At 34.7% G+C, this 26313-nt stretch overlaps 3 protein-coding genes across 4 annotated transcripts; 2 read left to right on the top strand and 1 right to left on the bottom strand.

Annotated features, from left to right (window-relative positions):
• The first annotated feature begins 782 nt into the window (after window positions 1-782).
• On the top strand, window positions 783-2504 carry LOC132624487 (uncharacterized). Its single transcript, XM_060339260.1, has one exon. It carries the CDS (start codon window positions 783-785, stop codon window positions 2502-2504), a length of 1722 nt encoding a protein of 573 aa, XP_060195243.1.
• Window positions 2505-12842: 10338 nt separating this feature from the next.
• On the top strand, window positions 12843-24159 carry LOC132622080 (probable starch synthase 4, chloroplastic/amyloplastic). Of its 2 annotated transcripts, XM_060336607.1 has the most exons (16): window positions 12846-13260; window positions 15047-15248; window positions 16274-16355; window positions 16492-17557; window positions 17641-17692; window positions 18359-18481; window positions 18565-18640; window positions 18739-18923; window positions 19000-19194; window positions 19299-19370; window positions 20276-20485; window positions 21774-21899; window positions 22842-22991; window positions 23092-23153; window positions 23248-23323; window positions 23511-24159. In XM_060336607.1, the coding sequence occupies exons 1-16, from the start codon at window positions 13130-13132 to the stop codon at window positions 23685-23687; spliced, it is 2985 nt and encodes a 994-aa protein (XP_060192590.1). In that variant the 5' UTR covers window positions 12846-13129; the 3' UTR covers window positions 23688-24159. The 2 variants fall into 2 exon arrangements, 1 of the variants encoding a protein (XP_060192590.1); XR_009575806.1 differs by lacking the exons at window positions 22842-22991; window positions 23092-23153; window positions 23248-23323; window positions 23511-24159 and adding an exon at window positions 21081-21260 and having other exon boundaries at window positions 12843-13260.
• Window positions 24160-24307: 148 nt separating this feature from the next.
• LOC132622082 (chlorophyll a-b binding protein 21, chloroplastic) lies at window positions 24308-25285 on the bottom strand. Its single transcript, XM_060336608.1, has one exon. It carries the CDS (start codon window positions 25200-25202, stop codon window positions 24405-24407), a length of 798 nt encoding a protein of 265 aa, XP_060192591.1. The 5' UTR covers window positions 25203-25285; the 3' UTR covers window positions 24308-24404.
• Window positions 25286-26313: the final 1028 nt, after the last annotated feature.

The following is a 26313-nucleotide window of genomic DNA, read 5'->3' as shown; positions in this document are numbered from 1 at the left end:
GCAGCTTTTTCCATTGGGATTTGGGGGTACAAAATATAAAATTAACAAATTCAACCCCAAAAGCAAAAAACCAAATGACTTGTACACAGTAGCTACCATTCTTTTTCATCTTTCTCTTTCACAACAAAGCCAAATCAAAAATAATTTTTCAAAAAAGCTGGGTTTTAACTTTTGCTTGAAGCCTGCAAATCACCACTTCGTTGCCCCCTTTCATTGGAGAACGGGACGCCGACGGGCCTCCGATTGCTGACTGCCGACTGGTATGTACAAGATAATGAGATATTCCTTCTTTTATGCTTCCTTCCCCCTTTCTTCTTCCTCATTTGTTTGCTTTATAATATTCAAGAATTGATTTTTAATCTTTGATTCTAGGGCTGTCCCACACTTTGACCTTCTATATTTATGAAATTTTCCTGTTTTGCTTCCCAAATTTCAATACCAAAATCCCCGACAAGCCGACAAGTATGTGGTCCTTTTCTTATTTCTAATTTTTATATAGAGTGCAATATGTTTCTCTTTAAATATGAGACTACACAATATACAAGCTTAAGATATTTTTTGCAAAATAAATTACTTTAAGATTGTGAACTATTATTAATTAAAGAAGTGCAAATGTTGTTTTTAGATGAGTCTACACTAAGATTATTTGATTGTTAAATGTTAATAGCCTTTAAAATCTATTGTGAACTACAACAGATTATATATTGCTTTTGTATGCTCTCCAAAATTTGAAGTGTAATTTGTGTTTTCTTGACTTTTAGGATCTTTAAGCAAAAGTCAAGATGATCACGAATTTCTTCAAGCCTCAAGCTCCTTCAAATACTACTCCTAGCTCTCCTTTGCCAAGTTCTCATTTGCGAAGTTCTTCGTCGCCTGTCAATCTTTTCAATGCATCGGATAATGACAAAGTGTTGGCCGATTTGGATCTTAAATCAGATCCTGCTAAAAGAAAACAAATGTCAAAATTTTCTCCTAATATACGTGACCGAGTGAGGAGATATTACATACTAAAGAAACCTTGTCAACCTCAAGAATTTGAATTTCCAAGTAGAGATATTGGAGGAGAATTGCGTCGTTTTAATCCCGATTGGTTTGACGATCCATATTCTCAATGGTTAGAATATAGTGTTAAAAAAGATGCAACATTTTTCTTATGTTGTTACTTGTTTAAAAATGAGCTTGGAGGATATGGAAAAAAAGTAAGTGATGCTTTCACAACGAAAGGTTTTCGAAGTTGGAATAAAGGTATAGAAAGGCTTAAAAAGCATGTGGGTGAAGTGAATAGTGTTCATACTCAATGTTTCATGATGATGCTAGATTTAATGAATCAAGAACAATTTATTCTAACTTCATTTGACAAGCCTTTCGAGAAATTTAAAGGTGATTATCAGGTTCGCTTGAATGCTTCGATTGATGTGATAAGGTATCTTTTAAAAGAAGGAATGCCTTTCCGGGGTCACAATGAGTGTATAACTTCTACAAGAAGGGGTCATTTTCTAGATCTCTTAAAGTGGTATGCAGATAAGAAGGAAGATGTGAAAAATGTGGTACTAGAAAAAGCTCCAAAAAATAACACCACGACTTCTCCCGATATCCAAAAAGACATTGTGAATTCTTGTGCAAAAGAAACAGTGAATGCAATTATTGAAGACTTGAACGAAGATTACTTTGGGATGTTGGTTGATGAGTCTAAGGATGTTTCTCATAAGGAACAAATGGCTCTCGTCTTGAGATATGTAAACAATGAGGGTAAATTTATTGAGCGATTTCTTGGTCTTGTTCATGTGAAAGATACATCTGCAAAGTCATTGAAAGAAGCGATCTATTCTTTGCTTTTAGACCATTCTTTGAGTCGATCTCAAATACGGGGACAAGGTTATGATGGAGCTAGTAACATGCAAGGAGAAATTAATGGTCTTAAAACTCTAATTCTGAAATATAATTATTCGGCATATTGCGTACATTGCTTTGCTCATCAATTGCAATTGACTCTTGTAGCCGTTGCAAAAAAACATCATGATGTGAATAATTTTTTTGACCTTCTTGCCAATGTTTTAAGTATCGTTGGAGGTTCTTTTAAGCGTAGGGAGATGCTTCGAGATGATCAAGCTAAAAAATTAGAGGAATTACTAATGCTCGGTGAAGTTCATACGGGAAGTGGATTAAATCAAGAACTTGGACTTCAAAGGCCTGGTGATACCTGTTGGGGATCTCATTTTAAGACGGTACGTAACTTCATTTCCTTATTCTCATCAATTGTGCATGTACTTGGAGTTCTTGTAAATGAGGGTGCAAATTATCATGAGAAAGCAATGGCAAAAAGTCTTGTGGAAGACATTAGATCTTATGAGTTTATCTACATGTTGCATTTGATGTTGAAAATTTTGGCGATTACATATGATTTGAATATGGCTTTGCAACGAAAAGATCAAGATATTGTTAGTGCTATGAAGCTTGTTGATTTCACAAAAAGAAAATTGCAATCGATGAGGGAATCTGAATGAAATTCTTTGGTAGAAAACGTCTCCTTATTTTGTGAAAAGAATGGTATTATGATCCCTGAAATGGATGAGAAGTATGGTCTTGGAAAGTCGAAGCGTAAAAGCTCAAGTGTTATCTATTCTCATCATTTGCGTGTGGAAGTTTTTTATGCTGTTATTGATTTGCAACTTTCAGAGCTTAACAATCGTTTTAGTGAAGTGAATACTGATCTACTTCTTGGCATGGCTAGCTTGAGTCCCGAGAATTCTTTTGCAAATTATGATAAAAACAAGATCATGAAGCTTGCTACTTATTATCCAAATGAGTTCGGTGCTTCCAAGCTTGATGATCTTAGTTTTGATCTTGACAATTATATTTACTATGTGAGAGAAGTGGACAAAGCTTTTTCAAATTTGAAAGGACTTGCAGATCTTTCGATGGCGTTGGTTAAATCAAATATGCACAAGACATGGGGACTTGTTTATTTGCTTGTGAAGTTAAGCTTGATATTACCCGTGGCTACTGCAACAGTGGAAAGAGCTTTTTCCTCAATGAAGTTTATTAAAAATGACTTGTGAAGTAGAATTAGTGATGCCTTTTTGAATGATTGTTTAGTTTGTTATATAGAGGATGAAGTATTTGAAAGTGTACCTAATGATGCGATCATTGATCGCTTTCAAAAGATGACAACTCGTCGAGTGCAATTGTAATGATAATGCTTATATTTATATAGTGTATAAGTAGTTTGTCGCCTTTTTGAATATATTAAATACCGATACTTGGTCGTTAGTTTAACGATTGTTATACATTAGCTTGAGGTCGTTGTCCTGTCTTATGATTCGAACTCCCAGACTTGAAATCCTAGCTCCGCCTCTGTATGTTGTATGCCAAACCAGTTGCATGCATAAAGTGGTGTAAATCTCATTATGTATGAGGAATCAACTTTACCAATCAAAAGTCAAGACCTTGTTTCAACTTCCTTTTCTGATTCATTTTTTTTATATATAATTTAGTTTCTAATTAATTTAATACCGGAGCTTATACAATAACCAGTGGCGGACCCATGTGCAAATTTTGGGTGCTCCAGCACCCATTAAACTCAGTCACGGAGTGTATAGCTGTATAAAAAATATAAAGGAAACAAATATAAATAGTTAATAAAGCACCCCCGAACTCAAAATCCTGGATCCGCCACTGACAATAACTGCTTTAGCAGTAATGCATGATACAACTTGAAGTCGTCCCAAAGCAGCAAAAAGGTATCGAATATAATAGGAAGTGTTATAAAATAAAAACTATGAAGTAAATACACAGAAGAAATATGTAGAGAGAATATGTAGAGAGATATCAGATTATATTACTTCTGCTCTTTCAACATTGCATCTGTGCATCCTATTTATAGGAGCAACAGGACATGAGATATTTTGAGATATTTTGGGATATTTTGGGATATTTATAACTTAATGGATATCCACTATTTAGGATATTTATAACACTCCCCCTTGGATGTCCATTAATAGATGATGTGCCTCGTTAAAACCTTATTAGGAAAAACCCTGTGGGAAAAAGTCCTAATGAAGGAAAAAGAGTACACATATCTAGTAATACGCTTTGAGAGCTGCCTCATTAAAAACCTTACCAAGAAAACCCAATGGGACAAAAACTTGGTTAAGGAAAAAAGAGTACAATGCGTATTTCACTTCCCCTGACGAAGACCAAGATTCAGATGTCGGAGTCTTCGCATTCCAATCTTGAATATCATTTTCTCAAGAGTTGAAGTTGGCAAAGATTTAGTGAACAAATCTGCAGGATTGTCACTTGAACGGATTTGTTGCACATAAATATCACCATTCTTCTGGAGATCATGTGTGAAAAATAACTTTGGTGAAATGTGCTTCGTTCTATCTCCTTTTATGAAACCTCCTTTTAATTGAGTTATGCATGCAGCATTATCTTCATGTAATACTGTGGGTATTTTTGTATCACACTTCAAGCCACATCTTTCTCTGATGAAATGTATCACTGATCTCAACTACACATATTCTCTACTTGCTTCATGAATAGCGATTATCTCAGCATGATTTGAAGAAGTAGCAACAATGGACTGCTTGGTCGATCGCCATGATATAGCAGTACCTCCGTATGTAAACAGATAGCCCGTTTGAGATCGAGCTTTATGTGGATCAGATAAATAACCTGCATCTGCATAACCAACAAGATCTGTACTACCTTTGTTAGTATAAAATAGACCCATATCGCTAGTTCCCTTTAGATATCGCAATATATGCTTAATCCCGTTCCAATGCCTCCGTGTAGGAGAAGAGCTATATCTTGCTAGCAAATTAACAGAAAATGCTATGTCAGGTCTTGTAGCATTAGCAAGATACATAAGTGCACCTATTGCACTAAGATATGGTACTTCAGGACCAAGTAGCTCTTCGTTTTCTTCCTGAGGTTGGAACGGATCTTTGCTCACTTCAAGTGAGCGAACAACCATATGAGTACTTAAAGGATGCGAATTGTCCATGTAAAACTGATTTAGAACTTTCTCAGTATAGGCAGATTGATGGATAAAGATCCCTTTTGCGAAATGTTCAATTTGCAGACCAAGACAGAGTTTTGTCTGTCCGAGATCTTTCATCTCAAATTCTTTCTTTAAATATTCAATCGCCTTTTGGAGCTCTTCTGGAGTTCCAATGAGGTTTATGTCATCAACATAAACAGCAAGTATAATGAACCCTGATTTTGTTTTCTTAAAAAACACATGGACAAATGATATCATTTGTATATCCTTCATTTATCAAGTACTCACTTAGGCGATTATACCACATACGCCCTGATTGTTTTAAACCATATAATGATCTTTGTAATCTGATTGAATATATTTCCCGAGACTTTAAACCAAATGCTTCAGGCATTTTATATCCTTCAGGAATTTTCATATAAATTTCATCAAGTAAGCCACATAGGGCCGTGACAGCATCCATCAGTATACATAATGTGACATCTTCTGTTGTTTGGACTGCTGGCCCTAATGTTTACCAAGATGCATCATTTTACTTGGTAATAATTCTACGTCAACATGCTTTAAGAGACGTAGAAATCAAATCCTCACAACCTTATACAATATTGCGCGCTATATTGTATATTGTCGACAAGATATCATGTTGTATCGGTTCGCAATTCGACATAACTTACTGAGATCTCATCACTTCATTATTTTCAGGTACCTGAACCTCCCATAAGGTTTATGAAGTGTTATGTCGTAGCTCTTCAAGAGCACATTGCCTCCTTATTATGATCATTTGCTCCTCCCTTTTTCAAGGATTATTATATTTGGAACCGATTGGTCTACCATGCTCCATGCACGCTGTAGACTTTGTCCTTCAGGGACATTAAGAGCATTATGCAGATGAAATATGAAATAGTTGGGTCAGCAAATGCTTCCAGCATTTGACTTGAATTATCTGGGGATCATACTGATGATAATTCACAACATATTTCTTAGCTGCTTATTCTCTCCCCCTTATTTTAGTGACATATGTCCCCATTTTCTTTGGGAAAATCCATCTGTGTGCATCATGGTATATCCATTAATCATGTACTGCACATCAAATGCTAAAAGATGAAAATATCTAGTTCCTGACCCTGAACCAAATATGAGGGGAGAATTTATCAAAATTTATTGATCTGAAGCATACAAGTGCTGGTGTATGCAATATATCATATCTCATACCAACATCTGAAACTCTGTTCTCATAAGCAATGGTTTAGCTGTATTATGGAGGCATCCAATGCCAAACCAACTTAGATATAAACCAGCATTATCAAGATGATTGTCTTGATTACATATTTTGAAAAATGTGCTTCCAACTCAATTATTTTGAGCAAGCAACTTTGTAAATGTCAAACTGCCAGTTGACAATAAACATACATGTGACTGTCTTAAATAGATGCATCTATTTAAGACATCACATTGCAGGTGAAGGGGCCCACATTCACCTTTTATATTTTTCAGAATTTTGGGGATTCAGTCCCAACATTAGCTGGTGTAATCAACTTATCATGAGAACAAGCAACACAAACAAATTCTTGAAGAATCTTCTAGTTCTTCAATATGTTTTTTAATACTCAATTAGCACATCAGATTTAAATCAGGACGATAAAAATGATCTTGTCAACTGATAAAATTATTTGTACCCGTAAACTTCAAGTTTACTATGACGAGTGCTATTTCTTTTAATAAACTTCTGGTTTACTATTGCATGAAATTTTATGTCAAAACTTCTGGTTTATTGTGACATGCGATCTCATCATGCTCGGGTAACGCTTTACACACGTGACCCTACCCGTAATAAGTTGGAGATATTCAATCTTCCAATCATCTGTAGTCTCAATATGATGACCATTTTTCTCACTAGTAAACTTCAAGTTTACTATAATTTATTTTCCGATTGAAATAATTATGATCTGAGATGAAGGGTACTATCATATATAAGCTCTTCGAGAGACATCAATTTGTTCACCATAATCATATATTATTTGGACACCGCTAGTGTCATGATACTTGTAAATAAATAATTAGCTCTTCTGGAGCCTTTGATCGTTAATTTCTATTACCAAATATTTCTTAAATACTTCTGGTACCATGAAAGCAAATTTCGACACTACTGGTGTCACGAAATAAACATTGAATTCTAAACTTCAATATTTCAAACATCTCCTTCAGGGAGATTCATCATTAACTGAGTATTTTGTATCTAAGCTCAAACACATAATAATCAAATCCTTCATAAAGAAATACATTAATTGTTATTTCCTTCAATGAAATCAATAACAACTAACCATAATATATTAATGTGGTTATAGGAGAAAGCATTCTACTCTACTTCCTTTTGCCTTAGAAATATGTTTCGACGTACGACAGGTACATGTAGCAATGTCTGAATTTCATACCACCAGAATATAACATCTACATTCGTTGTATTTTATCCCTCCAGGAGATAAGTTGTGGTATTTATTCATTCACTTCGGGAAATGAAACCTGATTATTTAAATGTGCTTGAAATACGACGCTTATCAATAGCTCGTTATTTTGCTCAAACACAAGAAGACATTGCTTCGGAGTATTTCTCATATATTTTGGTAATTCTTTCTGCTTCAGGAGTAAAGTTTCAGAGTTTTACTGCTTCGGGAGTAAAGTTTCAAGTTTTACCACTTCGGGAGTAAAGTTTAAAGGTTGACTAATTCAGGAGTAAATTTCTGAATTCTACTACTTCGGGAGTAGATTTCAGAGTTGTACTATTTCAGGAGTAAAATTAAAAGCCTTACTACTTCAGGAGTAAAATTCAGAGTCTTACTACTTCTGGAGTAGAATTCAGAGTCTTACTATTTTGTGAGTAGAGCTCAAAGTTCTACTACTTCGGGAGTAGAGTTCAAAGTTTGCTACTCTAGGTGCAAATTTATGAGTTTAGTACTTTAAGAGTAAAGCATATAATATTAAGAATATTTCTTCTCAATTATTCTATCTCTTTTGGAGATGGATCATGATATTTTCACAATCAAATGCACGTTTATATTTATAACATTTATCAAAAGTTTTAATTCTTCAGGAATAAAACATAATTATCTGAACGCGCCTTAAGCATATCAAATCGTGATAGCTTATAGCCTCTTTTAATATATTGCTACTTCAGGAGCAAATCGAGGCATACATATAATGTGGAGAATTTTTCTCTAACACATCTTCAATCATAAACACAATAAACCCGTAAAAATATTACCACTTCTGATGTTCACGGATATAAACTCATTTAATCAATTCATATTTGAGAACTAACCTTCCAGTAGAATATTGGCATAAGGCCTTCAGCAACTTCGAGGCTTTCAAAGTATTTGCTCAAGATGGTTGAGACTCGTGCTGATAACGTGTTATAAAATAAAAACTATGAAGTAAATACACAGAAGAAATATGTAGAGAGAATATGTAGAGAGATATCAGATTATATTACTTCTGCTCTTTCAACATTGCATCTGTGCATCCTATTTATAGGAGCAACAGGACATGAGATATTTTGAGATATTTTGGGATATTTTGGGATATTTATAACTTAATGGATATCCACTATTTAGGATATTTATAACAGGAAGAGCTTCCTTATCATTTTTTTGTTAATTAATTTATTTAGGCAATGTAATTGAAGAATAGAATATTTTATGAATTTGATTCTGCTCCTTTTGCTAGATTGCATTTAGAGGCAAGAATTACGTACTAATTTATTGTGAACATGGGAAGCGCAGCGCCTATATCGAGTATAATGCAGTTAGTCTATATTTAGAGCCCAAAAAGAAGAATAAATAAACAAAAAGAAATAAATATATAAGTAAATCAAATTACGACGATACGTCAAGGCCATGTGCGAATAGAAATGCACTCTCAACTGAATGATTAATAGCCTGGATTGGCTTATAAGTTGCTTATAAGCTATTTTCAGCTTTTTTGAGTATTTGGCTGACCAGCTTAAAGTCATTTTGTGCTTAAAATAAACTCAAAAAAATAATTAGGCTCATTTGACTTAGCTTATCTAAAACAGCTTACAGCTTATAAGCCAAAAAAAAAAAAAGTTAAGATTACTCAGCTTATTTTTTTTAGCTTATAAACTATTTGCAGCTTATAGGCATAAGCCCATCCAAGCAGGCGCTTAAGTCTTTTTCTGGACCGACTTTTGTTGCTCGGACCCACCTATCCAATTCCGATCTTCCCTATTTGACCATGCAATGGAATAGCTTATCCTACACCCTCGTACACCATAGTACTTCCATTTTCCTTAAGCAAATACCCCTTAAGGCTCTAACCACAAGTTCAGGATCGGATTTAGATAAGATTAATTTCAAGTTTCTATAGAAAAGAAAATTCTTGAGGGAACGGAGGGAGTAGTCCATTTTAAGCACTTCACTTTTGTCGGTTTGAACGACTAACTAGATTATCTCGATATTAAATTTAGGTTTAAATCTATCCTATAGTTGTTGATGATATAAATTAAAATTGCGGATGTATATTTCCATCCGCCGCATATCATCTCCGAGTTTCGTGAAGAGACACTCCATGTCATTTCTCAAGAGGAGTAAGTTGGTGGTGGTGATTGCGTTGTGGTCAGAGGCGAATCTAGGATTTGAAGGTGCTGGGTGTCATAATTTTCTTTAATGTACATCTTGTTAGGAACGTGTTAGGTCGGGTCCATCTCTTTTTAGTTTATTCGGATCAACTTAATAAGCCTTTTTTTATTTGCAAATATGAAAATTACATCTCAAAAATCAAGAAACAAACATAATTAACATCTTAAATAAGGAATCGCATCCATTAACAACAAGGTTAAATCAACATTTTCACCAAGGGATTTGCATCTTTTATGTATGTTAAAAAATGAACTTGCACAAGTAAAATAACATCTTCAATAAGAGAACTACACCAATCAAAATAAGAAAAATAATAGAAAAACTCCTCAATAGGTAATTACACCCCATAAGTAAATGTAGAATTAGATAAACTACAAGTTCTCAAAAATAAATCATAAATTTCATATTTTTCTAAGCAATGCTTGTGAAATTTCCATCACAATTTAAGTAGTAAAGTGATTTAAATTGAATTTAACAATTATAGAATAGTATAATTTTTTATAATACACTCCCTCCATCCATTTTTATTTGTCCACTATGCTAAAAATATATGTCCACTTTTACTTGTAAGTTGTATAGTTTGAAAAACCAAGACATAATTTACCATTTTATCCCTATTTGACCCTTATTATTAAGTATTTCAATTCATTTCTCATTTTATTTATTGCTTATTAAGAGTGTCCCAAGTCAAATATAGATAAGTAAACATGGACGGAGGGAGTAATAAACAAAAGAAATTATAAAAAATAAAAATAAATTGAATTTTGATCTCAATCCAAAATTCCCATTGAGACCCAAGTTTTTCGATTTAAATACTCACAGATTTGAGATTAAGAAAAATGCTAATTTAAGGGATTTTGAAGTTACTATTTGTGTGTTCTCGCTCGAGATCACGGATAAAATAATAGAATAGAGGAAATACAATATAAATAATAAAAAGATAAATAGAAAATTAGGAGAACCGAAAAGGGAATTATTGGTACAAAGGAACTAAAAAGCACAAAGAAAAACAAGAGTTGGAAATGTTCAAGATAGATTCAAATTTGTGTCTACCAACAATGACAACTTTATCTAATTTGCGACTGGGGGTGACAGGATCAAATATTTAACCTAGCTTAAGCAAATTGCAACATAGGTATATCAAAAATTTATCAATCTAGGGGGTGCCACGCCAGCCCCACCCCAAAGGGTGGATCCGCCCCTGGTTGTGGTCGAGCCTGAATCCTTCTCGTCATTTTCTTTTGTAGAGTGGCATGGTGGATCATTATCTTCAAGGACTTTCTCCTCTCTTCTTACCATTTTTTGTGATCTATATAAAAATAATAGAATGGTGTTGACCAACCACAATATAAAAATAATAATAATAGACGACAAGTCTAGTAATTGACCATGATAAATTTGTAGAAACATAAAAAGCAGTATCGGAACAAGTAACATAAGTAGAAATAACACATATTTCGAGAAAAAAAAGGCTAAAGTTTCAAGTCTAGTAATAGATCAAGATGAATTTGCAAAAACAAAAACAGAACAACACGATAAAACAAGCAAAATAAGTAGAAATAACACATATTTCGACAAAAAAAGGCTAAAGTTCCAAAAAGTTTAAAAAAACCCTAGAACTTTATGAACACTATGGTTTATCAAGTTTGAAAAAACAAGAACTTTTATATAGGCAATATGTAGCTCAAAATTCACCACTGATGCAAAATTAATTAACATACCTGAGGACGATGATTGGAGAGCTTCCGAGTTCCGAAGAGAAGAAAAATTGACTGAAAAGACTGAGATCTTGATAGAAAATATGTGCAGTCACTGAAAAGAGAGGGAGACTTATGCATATTTTAGAAGAAGCGAGGAGTTAATTCATTGGATGGTCACCCAAGTTTAGAAAATTTCCTACAAAAATCATTTTTGTTTCATTTAGGACAATAAGGTCACTGATGTATCACTAATTTTCTCAAAAAGTACCTAAACACCTCAAAAGCCTCATTCTCTCCCAGTTGGCATGCCATGTCACTAAAACCCTTTTTATTTTTTTATTTTTTTTAATAATAGACATATTTAATTCATCAAATTCATTTAGCCAAATTCATATTTTATACCCAATTAAATATGATCCGGTTAAAATGTGGCAGAAGAATCAAATCATACTTTTTATTATGCCACTTTTTCATTTTTTTTTTTAAATCTCGATTCAAATATATTATCTTTTAATTTAAATTACAATTCAAGTTATTTAATTTTTCTATTCAAATTCAAGTTTTTTTGAATAGCATATTTTTTCCACATTAAGCAACATATTCTTTTCACATTAAAATAGAATTACACAAATAACACAACGATTACATTCATGTCAGTTTAACTTCTAAAAAAGCTAGTTAAATTGTATATTTAAAAAAATAAATTTAGTGTAAATTTTTCCTCTTTATTTTTAGCTATTTATTTATTCTTAAATATGTAGTGTGCAATTTTTGGCATTTCCATTCCATACCATCGAAGTCTTTTTATTTCTCATCCAAAAGGTATAGAATTTTCATTACTATAATACTTGTTTCAAAATATTATATTATTAGTCTTATATGAAATGTAAATATAATCTTAATTTATTTCATGTTATGCTATAGATATTCCAACTTGTCATGTTAATATCTAGCAATATATTAAACTAAAGCTCTATAGTAACTCAATTTTTTTTATATTTTAATTTTAATTTTTAAACTTATCTATAGATTTAAAAAAATCATCTTTTAATTCTAATTCATTTAGATTACGTGCTAGTATGTTCCTTTGTCGCTTTTTAACCGGGTCATATTTGTTTGGATATAAAATACTCCTATGAATTCGATGAGTTAAATAAGTATTATTTCAAAAATATGGGGCTAAAATGTCGTGGCATGCCAATTAAGACAGAAGGAGACTTTTAAGGTGTTTAGGTACTTTTTAAGGAAAATAATGATACTTGAATGACTTTATAGTCCTAAATAAAACAAAAGTGACTTTTATAGGAAATTTTCTAAATTAGGTAACCATCTAGGCAATTAACTCAGAAGCTAGAGGTGTTATCTTGAATTATAATTCTAAGATTATACCTGTCCCACTATTTATATGAGTTAGATGATCAAGTGTTTAGTCTATACCGTTAATAGAAAAACATATACTACTACTTAAGTATTTTTTATTCCCAATTGTTTTTCAGTGGGATAACTCACTTAATCCCTCCAAACAAACCACCTTTCAAACTGAAAAACTCTTGTCCTGGACCGTAGCACAGTGAATCATCGTCTTTTCCCAAGTCCAAGATATTTTCCTCTCTTTTTCCGCCCGAGTCCGTACATATGTGCACTTTTTTCAGAGAAAAATTAAAAGAGGATATGTGTGCAGTTTAATTAACACACACACACACACACACACCCAAATAGTTGTTCAGGAGTCGGTTGGTTTGTTCGTTTCTTTCAGGTGAGCATACCTATAGATGGAGATGAAGGTCTCAAACTGCTTACCGAATCAACAGTGGTGTACTGGAGTAAATGTACGATTCTATCCACTTCCTTCTCAACGATTGCTTCCTGCTTCAGGCAAAATGCGCCGGCGCCGCAACTTCAGGTATTCCATTTCGAGATGAATTTAATAGTGTAGATTTGGTAAGGATCAGCTGATTGCATTTCTGATATATTTTCAACTGGTTTCGTTTACTGATTTGAGGAGAAATACTGGAACAGCTGATTACATTTCCTTTTCTGCAAAATCACATTTGGTATGGAACAGCTGATTACATTTCTGAAATATTTTGAGCTGGATGATTTGAGGTTTATATGTGAACAAAATACTGATTCTACTGGTTTATTGTTATTTGAGGTTTTGCGTTGTGGCAAATGCTTCTAGTTTATTTTTCTTTTCTTTCCTTTCCTGGAAAATCGACTAGTATAGATTTGGTAAGGATCAGTTGATTGCATTTCTGAAACATTAGAGCTGGTTTCGTTGAGTGATTTGAGGTTTATATGTGAAAAAATAATACTGATTCTACTTTTTTTTTTTAAAAAAAAATTATTGAGTTGTTTAATTAGGTTTTGGTGTTTTTGATTAATGGAGAGTTACGGAGAGTCGGTTGCTTTCATAGTAGTTGTTTTATTGTTTTTTGAGGTTTTGTGTTGTGCAAAATGCTTCTAGTTTTTCTTTTTCCCTTTTGTTTTTTCCTGTTTTAAATTAGGTTTAGTGGTTTATTTGAAATGCTTCCGGGATGAGTAGTTGAGTAGCTTTGAGTTGCCGAGAATCATTTGCGTTAGTTTCTGTTAGCAGAAGTTGGTTCTGTGATTTGAATATATTGTTTCGAATGAGTATCTAGACATTATCATTGAGATGGATTTGTCGTTGAAGCTCTGAATGTTGAGCAGAGTTTCGTTTAAGATGGTTTTTAAGTGATTAACTTCTGGTTAATGTGATACATGTCCATTCTCATATTATTGGGAAAAGTACATGGACCGGTACTTTATTGTGCATTATGCTCTATTTTAATTTTCCTTGATTAGGCACGGAATCATTGTAGTATTCGAGATAAGTTTCTATAGTTTATTGCTTTAAATATAGAACAAAAGGACCTATTCTTCATGTCTACAGCTTAGAACTATGTTCCATAGAGCGCATATTGACGTTAAACTTCATCCAGAAGTTAGTGAAGGGATGATGTGTCTCGAAAAGTAAGAAAAAGCTGATCAAACTTCCACAAAAGATGTGAGACTTCCAGTATTTATATAATTTTGTATAGAGGGTAAATTAATACCCTAATATTCAATGATGAACTCCCGCCTTTAATTCTATTCCTGTAAAGCATCTGTCAACATAGAATTCCAGGTCTTTTAAATCGGAGTTTTAGTGCCTCTCAAATTTTCTCTCGGAAGCTTCAGACTTCTTTCTTTCCTCTATTCATTTTTTTTTTTTATAAAGGGACTTCTTTCTTTCCTCTATTCATTGTCTTTCCTGGATATTAATTTGCTCGTATTTGGCAAGTTCAGTGGATGATAGAGAAAAGAAATAACAAGGAACAGAACTTGGTTTCAAATTTTAGCTTAGGTAATGTGCATATGGAAACATAGCGCTGATGATGAAGAAAGTGACATTTCATCATGGTAGTCTTTATAGCAAGGAAGAAAAATAAAATTTTAATTGGGGGATGGAGAAAACATTTATGATTGATTTAATAATGATTGTTGGAACTTGGGACTGCAAAAGACAAATAAGGATATTCTACAATTTATTAGCTGGAACTTTACTTAAATAGCTTGGTGAAAAATCAAGTTCTATAAGTCGAGTAGATCAACATTGTTTGGAACACAAAATTGATCTTCTTTTCTAGCTCCTGCTGCATTAATTGACTATGCTCTGAAATTTCCAGTTTGCAGAACAAGAGACAACAAACCAAGAAGATAAATATTGAACGCCCACCAAATGTTGATCTTCAGTCAAGTGATGATGTTGATTCCAATACGGGAAATATGTCCAAACAAAGCCTATCAAGTTCAAATCAGGAAATCTCAATCAAAGAAAATGTTGACACTTCGACAGTAGCTGAAAGTTCCGATGAGATCAGTTATTTGGTATGCTCTTTGAGAAATTGACAATGAGATACTTGTAGTCATTATTTACTGTATATATGTTGAATAAGGGTTTTCAAATGCGTCATCCAAATGACCCCCTTCATTGAATTCTCCGAGTGGAGCTTTTCAGAAATCTAGTACCCTGTTAAAGCTATATGAAAATCTCAGGCATGCAGCAAAGAGTGCCTTGAGGAGAGCATGCCCTTATTATGGCCCTTGACAAATCACTAAGCGCCTTTTAGCATTTAGACTAAATTGCTGTACCTTGTGCCCTTTTTATGTATCAGAATTCATATTATGAAGTATGAAGTATGAACTATGAACTATGAACTATATGCGGTGGGAGCTTCCATTAGATAAAGAGATTGCCTAATGTTTTCATATTTAATAAGCGTATACACTAGAGTTATGGTTTCCGTACACCAATAAATACTGTAAGAAAAACGGAGTTCCTAAAATGGTTTAACTAGTATGCTAAAACATTCCCCAAAAATAAACCAAAGAAAGCCAAATGCCCCTTCAAACCTTCATGCTGTATTTCTTTCTGCTGAGTATATAGGCCTTTGAGCTTTCGTGCCAATCAATATACTTAGTGCAGGAGAATAATTTTCATTCACCTCTCTTTGCTTCTTGTCTTTTGCAATCTACCAATACTTCCCTTACATTTTCTACTGACCTATGATCTCTACCATACCATTTACGTAAATGTGGAACCTGATCTATCATCAGTGTTTATGGACCTAACAACTTAGTTTACATCAAATAACATCTAATTTATTGTCGTGTTCGGAGCAGAAAGTTAGCAAATCGACAGACGTTTGATGCATGCCATACATCCTCAGAAATAAGCTCCACCTAATGGTCTTTGTCATTTTGTTCCTCGTTAATGAAGAAGTTGGAAAGATTCTTGTTTCATATGTACTCTTTAGGTAGTGATGTCTTTTCTATTTGTCTCTTTTGTTCACTTTATCCTAATGGTGCAAATTACTTGGGATCATAAATTGAATACCTCGTGATTGAAACAGTCTGTCAACTCAATTGAAGAGGGACAACCTTCAAGTGCTCATCTTCAGGATTTAATTGGCATGATAAGAAATGCGGAAAAGAGTAAGACAGTTCTGGTTTTCATTCTTTAAGTTCAATCTTTTTGCTATTTCATGGTTTTCTCGGAAAGTTTGTGTGAATTCATCAAAATCAAAATGATTGCTGTGTAACTTCATTACCTTCTGAATAACATCTGTAGATATTCATCTACTCAATGAAGCTCGTGTTCGTGCATTGGAAGATCTTCAAAAAATTCTTGGAGAGAATGAGGATTTGCATGGAGAGATCAACATTTTAGAAAAAAAGCTTGCAGAAACTGATGCACGGCTCAGAGTTGCTGCCCAAGAAAAAATGCATGTGGAACTTCTAGAAGACCAGTTGGAAAAGCTGAAAAATGAATTGTCTAGCAGCAGAAGCAGTGATGATAATGTGCTTCATGTGAATAATTCAGTTCATCTTTCACACACTGATTCTGTTAATTCACTGAGTGAGGAATTTGATTCCTTAAGGAAAGAAAATATATTGTTGAAGCAGGATCTTCAAGCAGTGAAATCAGAGCTTAGTAATGTCAAGGAAACAGATGAACGCATTTTAATGCTAGAGAAAGAACGATCAGTTCTTGAATCTTCTATAAGTGAGTTGGAATTTAAATTAGCTGCATCTCAGGAAGATATTCCCGAGCTCTCTGCCCTGAAATCTGAGTGCAATAGTTTATATGAAAAGGTGGAACACTTGCAAGAGTTGCTAGCTAAGGCAACCAAACAAGCAGATCAAGCAATATCAGTGCTACAGCAAAACCAAGAGCTACGAAAAAAAGTTGATAGGCTTGAAGAATCTCTTGAAGAGGCTAGCATCTATAAGCTTTCATCTGAAAAGTTGCAGCAGTATAATGAACAAATGCAGCAAAAGATAAAACTTCTTGATGACCGCCTTCAGAGGTCTGATGAAGAGATACAATCTTATGTCCAGCTGTATCAGGATTCTGTCAAGGAGTTTCAAGATACACTTGATAATTTGAAAGAGGAAACTAAAAAAAGAGTAGATGAACCTGTAAATGATATGCCTTTGGAATTTTGGAGTCGGTTGTTGTTGATGATTGACGGTTGGTCTATGGAAAAGAAAATCTCAAAGGATGACGCGAAGTTGTTAAGAGAACTGGTCTGGAAGAGAGATGGACGTATCTGTCATGCATATTTGTCATGCAAGGAAAATAATGAACGTGAAATTATGGCAGCATTTCTTAGATTTACGTCATCTCCAACACGGTATGTCTGGTTTTAATAATCCACATGAGAATATTCCTAGTTTAAGGATATAACTTGCAGTTTCTTTTCTGGTCAAACAACAGTCCAGGACTGCATGTTATCCATATTGCAGCCGAGATTGCGCCAGTTGCCAAGGTAATAATAGCTCACCTCTGTGGATTTTGGTCCTCTATTTGATGAAGAAAATGAATCTTGAGCTATATTTATTTGTGTAAGAATTTCTTAGAACACATTATTGGTTATGTTCTGTCTTTAGGACGAATTTGTTTTCTCCTTGCATCAATTTATAAAGGGAGGAAAGATAAGTTACTAAAAATAATTAAGATAATAGTACCTGGATTGAAAGATGAAGGCAATTATTATGATTAACTATGACGGATTTGTTTTCTCCTTATCGTATATGCACCTAATCCATAAAAAGGTTATGTGGCTGGTAGCCTGGTGCTAATGTTTGCTTGGTAAAAGTGTATACTTACTTTTTCTCAAAAAAATGTTTGTATAGGACAAGTGTAGCAAAGTAGGCTACAAATGATAGCTGGTCTCACAACCAGTATTTCTACTGTTAGGATCTCGTGTCTTTCTTTTATTTGTTCTCCCCCCACTTAGTCCCTCTGAAAGTTGCACATTCTGTTGTAAGATACTAATACTATTTGTCTTATTTAATTATAATGAGCTGTCAAGATAATGTTTTGGTAAATTAAGCAACTATGTACTTATATACTCAAAATCAAGCAACAACTGCATTGAAGGCATTTTAAATGTTTAAATTTATCTAAGAGGAGTTTCTTAATTGTCTCATAGGTAGGTGGTCTAGGGGATGTGGTGACAGGTCTTGGCAAGGCTCTGCAGAAGAAAGGACACCTTGTGGAAATTGTTCTTCCTAAATATGACTGTATGCAGTATGAGTCAATTAAAGACATGAAGGTATGCTTAAAAGTTAACATTCCGATCATCATCGTAGTAGCCTATTATGATTTTACATCACGTAAATGATTATGCTTCTACAGGTCTTAGATGTGGTGGTTGAGTCATACTTTGACGGTCAGTTATACAAAAATAAGATCTGGACGGGCACTGTTGAAGGTCAATAGTATTTACGGTCCACAAGGGTCCATTTCTTTGTTACAACTTTTGCGTTTGGGCTTGGCTATATCATTTTTTTTTTTTTTAAAATTTTTCAGGCCTTCCTGTCTATTTCATTGAGCCTCAGCATCCTGGTAAATTCTTCGGGAGAGGACAACTTTATGGGGAGCACGATGATTTCAAACGATTTTCATTCTTTAGCAGGGTTGCACTTGAGTTACTACTTCAGGCTGAAAAGAGACCAGATATAATCCATTGCCATGATTGGCAAACAGCTTTTGTTGTAAGATGGATTCCATTTAAGCTTTACGTTTAAGCTCCTATTTTTCATACATTCAGGATTCTATTATTTCATGAAGGCACCACTTTATTGGGATCTATATGTGCCAAAAGGATTGGACTCAGCGAGGATTTGCTTTACATGCCATAATTTTGAGTATCAAGGGACTGCACCAGCATCAGAATTAACGTCTTGCGGTCTTGATGTTTATCACTTGAACAGACCAGATAGGATGCAGGATAATTCAGCAAATGATAGAATAAATCCTGTGAAGGTAAGTTTTCCGATGATAAGTTGTTATAACGGATCTTGGTGGTTCCTTTCCTTCCATTTCAACTTTTTTAATATGCAGTGGATGTTGGTTCTTTCTTGGTCCAGGGTGCAATTGTGTTTTCTAACATTGTTACCACAGTTTCACCAACTTATGCTCAAGAGGTCCGCACCTCCCAGGTATGAAAATCATTTCCCTAAGCACCTTCTGTTTTCGTGCAGCATGCAGTCTTTTCTTTTTTATCTTATACTTAAGTATAGGTTTCTCTAGTGAGACACAATAGGTTTGTTTGAAATGCAACTTAAACGGGACTTTCGAACTATAGTTTCTGCAGGGCCTGAACTGACCTGTTGTTGCCCATCTTCATACAAAAGAAGATCTGTTGTTGCCAAAGAGTCTCGAGATATATGTCTTATTTTCCTTCTTCAATATTCTTTCCTTGTCTTTCTGGTCTTAAAGAGGCTGAATATTCCCCTATTGACTTCAAGGATTGATATGAAATCTATTGTCCTCTGTAAACAAGCGACTCAAGACATCCTTGATTTTATAGAACTATAGAAGGTCCAATGATCATGTCTTTGGGTCTTCATCGATGATTTAAGTTATCCAAATGGCCCAAATATTTTCAAGATGGTACAATTTTCTACTTTTGACAAAAAAATTTAAAGACCTTGAAACTTATTGGTAGTACACCTGATATTTGACTCGATCAAACTTATTTGAGATCTGACTAGTCCAAAGGTGGTTTGGAGGGAAGTATCAAGTTTTCATAATTGAGTGCACATGCATTTGAGTTCTAGGCTTTATTTCATATGATAGACGATGATGATCATTGAGTCTGTAGAATGATCCAATTTTCAAGATGATAATAAACATCACTTGTGCATGGTTCAAGTAAATAATCCCGTCCTACTGGGCGAGGAAAAAAGTTACTTTGATAATCTTTAGTACCAAGAAAGCACTGAAGACAATTTGACAGTTATCATGTTTAGACAATCCTTTTCCTCTTTCTATTACAATCATCACTTTACACCTTGCTTGATGAATTTCTGCCTCTCAGTAAATTTTCATTTATGATGGACAGGGAGGAAAAGGACTTCATGCAACAATTAACTCCCACTCTAAGAAGTTTGCTGGAATTCTGAATGGAATTGATACTGATGCTTGGAATCCTGCTTCTGATAATTTTCTTAAGGTCCAGTACAGTGCCAGTGACATAGAGGGAAAATTAGAAAATAAAGAAGCTTTAAGAAGACTTCTAGGGCTCTCTTCTTCTGAAATTAGACGACCATTGGTAAGAATTTCCATTTTTTTTAAAAAAAAAAAAAGTTATGGTTATGATCTCAGTAATTGTGTTTATCTGCAAATGATTATGATCTCAGTATTATACTGCCACGACACCACAATCTTTTAGTTAGTTTGTGACTGACCTTTTAGTTATGAGTTTCACTACAAAAATATTACTTCCTCCGTCCCATTTTATACGAAGGTATTTGAGTAGACTCGATTTTAAGAAACAAAGAAGACTTCTGACATGTAAGCCAAATATATGAAAAGTATCAAAATTACCCATTTAAATGAGTGGTGGAGAGAGTTCCACATGTCTTTTCATTTTCTTATAAACTTTAATATCAAGTGGGTTCCGATAAGTCATGTCATTAAGGGTAAAATTGGGATGCTAAGATTAAATTGTGGAAAAGAGAAATTTGTCATTCTTTTCGGGGTAGATTAAAAAGGAAAGTGTCACATAAATTGGGTAGCAGAGGGATTATCTACCTGCTATAGCAATAACTGCTTGCATTCCAGTGGAATTCAGGGACTCCAAGTTCGGCTTTGTGGGTATAAAATGTTTAAGGAAGTGAATGCTGCTGACACTACCATTTTTTCAGCGATCCACAAGTGTGAATTTTCTGCAGAAGAAAAAAAGAAACGCACTAAGTGATGACTCTGCTTATTTTTGAGTGAGTCCATGAACGTGAGACAGATTACGTGCAGTGACTGAAATTAGTTGGAAGTCCGCCTAACCTTAAAATCTGACTATGCATTCTCTGGAGTTGCAAAGCATGCTGGTGGGTCTTCCTACTCATTGTAGCTTGTGTAGTTGTCCACTCAATTAGTTAACATGGGATAATATTTCATCAAAGTTAACTCGAGAAACATTTCATTTCAAATAAAAACCTCTTGAATCAAGTCTAAGTTCTCTGAAAATGTTGGAATGTCATGAGTTATTACAGTCGTGATGTTTAGATTCCATGAGCCATCCCACTGCTTTTATTTTATCTTTTCTAATATTTAGATGACAATACACTACTGATTTTGTTGTATTAATCGACCATAATAAATTATACTTTTTGCTTATAACGGAAGTTGAAAAGCAAAGACAACAAGAAAGATATGGCGTAGGTTATGTTAAAATTTTCAAACACAATATTGGAGGATTAATAGTGAATGATTTTAGAAGAACATCAATTGGGCTGGATATACTAATTGACATTGCATTATGAGTTGCTGTGATTATTCTGTCATTTTGGATAAGAACTTGCCTATCACTTATATCTTAACATAAGATTGCTTGGTTACAGGTTGGTTGCATAACAAGACTGGTTCCTCAAAAGGGTGTGCATCTTATTAGACATGCCATATATAGGACCTTGGAGTTGGGAGGTCAATTTGTTCTTCTTGGTTCTAGCCCAGTGCCGCATATTCAGGTAGTGGTTTCCTTTTCTTTTGCAGCATCTGCTATATGCAAATACAATCATCATGACGTCTTAATGATGATAAAGAAGTGATATACTGTGCTGAAATTTTAGCACAAGGATAAGTCTCTTTAGCTCAAGCTCTTAAACTTTGTTTATCTATAAAGTGAGAAATACGGAAAGAAGAAAGAAAAAAGAAGGTTCCGCATTCCAGTTTAGTCAATGGGAATTCACACTTGTACGTGAAGAAACCTGTTGGATTTTCAATTTTATATGTTGGATCTTCTAGTTGGGTGTACATGAGAATGAAGAATTCAGCAACCAAATCCTTCTAGTCTAGCAGTTCTATCTTTTTGTCTCTGTGATTGTCAACTCAGAAATCCTGTCTTTATGGAGACACCTGAAACTTGGAAACCCTATAGCACCTCTTTCTGACTTTTCAAGAAAGGTTGGCATCAGTCACAGTTACATTCCTTATACAAGGTTGGCTTGTCTTTTCTTTGAGATGAAACGTTCTTTTGCTAAAGGTCAGGGGTTTCTTTAAATTTCGGGGTTTCTATGTACTATGGTAAATCTTCCTATTCGTACTTGTATTCTTTCTTATGGTACTTGAACAATAAATGAACTGAAGCTTGATTTTGATTCTTATTTCCCCTGACAGAGATGAAGAGGCTTGGGTTTTGTTATATTTTATTTTAGTGGCTTCTCTTCCATTGTTAATCATGGGAAGATAATAAAATTGTATGTGACGGAAATATAATGTATCTCTGCCATGATATTTTTGTCTCAACTTTAGTACAGTATGTTATATCGTTTTCCATGTATATATCTTGTCAAATGATTCATGTGAACTTGTTTGCACTTACTGTGGATTCCTCCACTGTTTGCTCTACCCTAGTGCATCCTATCATAATGTTTAGAACTCTGTCAACTCATACATCAATATTGGTGCAGAGGGAGTTTGAGGAGATTGGAAACCGTTTCCAAAATCACGAACATGCTCGGTTGGTATTGAAGTATGATGAGGCTCTTTCCCATTTGATTTATGCAGCATCTGATATGCTTATCATCCCATCCATCTTTGAACCTTGCGGCCTTACTCAGGTCATTCCACAATTGCTTGAATCTATTAAATCAAAAGCCTTATAAACTAACTCAATATTATTGGGGATCTAATGTTTGAATCCGAATTCTATTCCTGCAGATGATAGCAATGAGATATGGATCGATACCAATTGCTAGGAAAACAGGGGGCTTGAATGATAGGTTCGTCAATCCGACAAAGCAGGACTTCTTTATTAATCAGCATTCATGGTTATACTGTTTCATATTAATGTTAACCATCCAAATCTGTTTGCAGTGTTTTTGATGTTGATGATGATACAATCCCAGTTCAGTTTAGAAATGGATTTACGTTTGTGACTGCTGATGAACAGGTATCCTCAATTTAATGGCTAAGAGGCTAAAGCATTAGTAAAAAGTTGTCCAGGACTCGATTCTGGTACAGTTTTGCAGCTCATTAGCAAATTATTAATGTTTGGACTCGGCATCAACCATTGTTCTTTGTATCGATCAAGCATTGTTCTCTATCAAAAGTTTTATGTTGCACTGTTTCATGACCAGGGATTCAACAACGCCTTGGAACGTGCATTTAACTACTACATGAACAATGCTGAGACATGGAAAGAACTTGTTCATAATGACATGAGCATGGATTTTAGTTGGGATTCATCAGCCTCACAATATGAAGAACTTTACCAGAAGGCTGTGTTGAAAGCACGAACTGCAAGTCGTACTTGACCTCATTCTGACCACAATTTGTTAATTCATTGATCTATTAGCTGCTTGTCTATGCCATCATTGTGTGGCAATAGCATCCACTCTAGGGTAACAGGGCGAACAACCACTTGGCTGAACATTGTGATTTCGCAATTAGAGACTCGAAGGGATGAAATTGCTCCTTTAATGAACAATAGTATAATGCACGCACAACATCGTATCGTATATCATAGGTGAAAGGCAGAATTGGCAAACCATCTGCAAAGCTTTTCCGGCAAGAAAATGAGCAACTCAGTTTACAAATGTGTATAAATTTATATGTTGTTAGTACAATATATTCTTTTGGGCGAAATATGTTGTTAGTCTATACTTTTCATAGTGCTTTAAGCAAGAACATAGACAGTGTAGTCAACTTGTTTACGTAAGTGAGATCCTGTATAGATTTTAAAGAGAATTCATTAAATTCAAGAAGCTGCTCTAGATGTAAATTCAACTTTAAGCTTTCAACAGCCTCACAGTTTTTCTAGCTAGTTACTCACATGTGCAGTGGTCGTGGGTTCTTTTTTGTTTGTTTGTTTTAGTATAATCTATTAGTGCTTGGTTCATGGGTTTGGAAAATGAAACTCAGTACAGAACAGTCATTCAAACACAAACAAAATTTCATTATATTGTCAGGTAGCACACAACAGCTTTACACGGTCATCAAACAATCAGAAATTTGAGAATGTTTTAAGGTTTTCATTTTCCGGGGACAAAGTTTGTGGCGTAGGACCAGGCGTTGTTGTTAACGGGGTCTGCAAGGTGGTCAGCAAGGTTCTCCAATGGACCCTTTCCAGTAACAATGGCTTGAACGAAGAATCCAAACATAGAGAACATTGCAAGTCTGCCGTTCTTAATCTCCTTTACCTTGAGCTCAGCAAATGCCTCTGGATCATCAGCAAGGCCTAATGGGTCAAAGCTGCCACCAGGGTAGAGTGGGTCGACAACTTCACCAAGTGGCCCACCAGCAACACGGTAACCTTCAACTGCTCCCATCAAGACAACTTGGCAAGCCCAGATGGCCAAAATGCTCTGTGCATGGACTAAGCTTGGGTTGCCCAAGTAGTCAAGTCCACCCTCACTAAAGATCTGGGATCCAGCCTTGAACCACACGGCCTCACCAAACTTGACACCGTTACGAGCCAAGAGCTCGGGGAAGACACATCCAAGAGCACCAAGCATAGCCCATCTGCAGTGGATCACCTCAAGTTCACGGTTCTTGGCAAAGGTTTCTGGGTCAGCTGAAAGTCCAGCGGTGTCCCACCCGTAGTCACCTGGGAATTCACCGGTCAAGTAGCTTGGGGACTCACCGGAGAATGGGCCCAAGTACTTAACACGGTCTGGACCATACCATGGGCTGCTAGATGCGGCAGGCTTAGCGACAGCCTTTCTCATGGAGATCCTTCCATTTCCAGAAATTTCTGGGGCAGATGGTGAAAGTTTCACTGCCTGTCCAGCAAAAGAAGGGGAAGAAAGAGCCATTGCAGAAGCTGCCATAGTTTATCAAGAGAAAAGTAAGTGTTTGATGATTTGAAATATTGTTGAAGTTGGCTGTGATGAGATGAAGTTACAAGGGCTTCACCATATATTTTATAGGAATAAGAGGCAAAGAGTCCTTATCTAGTGATATCTATATCTTTGATGTTATTGGGTATCAAGATCCCGTGTGTAGCAATTAATGCACATTTGGCAATCTCTAGTCCATCAATTTTCCAAGATGTTTACCAAAGGGACCCATCCAATATTGTCCCCTCATATGTGGCTTGAACTGTATTCTGTGATTTGTTGAGCTTACAATCCGATATCTCTTATCAGTATCCATTGGGAATTTCTCCAGATTTTATCTGCGGGTAAAAGATACCATCAGTATAGCCCATTCAATGTAGAACTATGGTTTAGTGTTTCACTAAATAAATTGAGCAAAAAATGAAATTTATTACTACTTGATTTATAAATTGTGGGAAATTAATATTACATGCTTATGATTGGAAATCAATGCGATTGAAACTTTATTATATTAGTCCTTAACAAAGTTGTTTATGTTAGCCACGCAGGTTATCTTGTTTTATGCTTCCCTATATATACTACTCAAGATATATATAAGCAAGAGTCAATAGCATTGTTATTTAAGTTTCTATTCACAAAAAAGTGAAGATACTGGTTTCTTATATAAGATTTACAAGTGGAGGAAAATGGCAATGCAAGAATATATATCATACTTATTTTCAAAAAATAACTCTCAACATAGGTTCATGCTTGGATCTTTATTAATGTTAATTTTATGTTTAGAGATTTAACGACGGCTTACTTTCATATTAACTACTACATGAGCAATGGTGAGACTTGGAAAGTACTTGCTCATGAGCATAGATTTTTTTTTTTTGGGATTCATCAGCATCACAATATGAAGAACTTTACGAGAAGGTTGTGCTAAGAGCAAGAACATTTGCCAATAATGAGATCTAAGTTATTTTACACTGACGGTGTAAATATTTTTTTACACCATCAGTAAATTTTAACTTGTGATAGCAGGTTAGTCATCATTTTTACCAGATTACCAATTACTAATGTTTATCATGAAATTTACCAATATACCTAACAAATGATC

This window comes from Lycium barbarum, chromosome 12 (genome assembly GCF_019175385.1).
Source record: "Lycium barbarum isolate Lr01 chromosome 12, ASM1917538v2, whole genome shotgun sequence".
Classification (NCBI taxonomy): domain Eukaryota; kingdom Viridiplantae; phylum Streptophyta; class Magnoliopsida; order Solanales; family Solanaceae; genus Lycium; species Lycium barbarum.
This window is presented reverse-complemented; position numbering and strand designations above follow the sequence as displayed.

Bases quoted from the DNA above. Each gene is read 5' to 3' on its own strand.
- LOC132624487 (XM_060339260.1), top strand. From the start codon at position 783: ATGATCACGAATTTCTTCAAGCCTCAAGCTCCTTCAAATACTACTCCT.
- LOC132622080 (XM_060336607.1), top strand. From the start codon at position 13,130: ATGGAGATGAAGGTCTCAAACTGCTTACCGAATCAACAGTGGTGTACT. The intron at 19,195-19,298 runs GTAAGTTTTCCG...TTCTTGGTCCAG, and splicing joins ATAGAATAAATCCTGTGAAG to GGTGCAATTGTGTTTTCTAA. The intron at 23,324-23,510 runs GTATCCTCAATT...TTTCATGACCAG, and splicing joins TTGTGACTGCTGATGAACAG to GGATTCAACAACGCCTTGGA.
- LOC132622082 (XM_060336608.1), bottom strand. From the start codon at position 25,202: ATGGCAGCTTCTGCAATGGCTCTTTCTTCCCCTTCTTTTGCTGGACAG.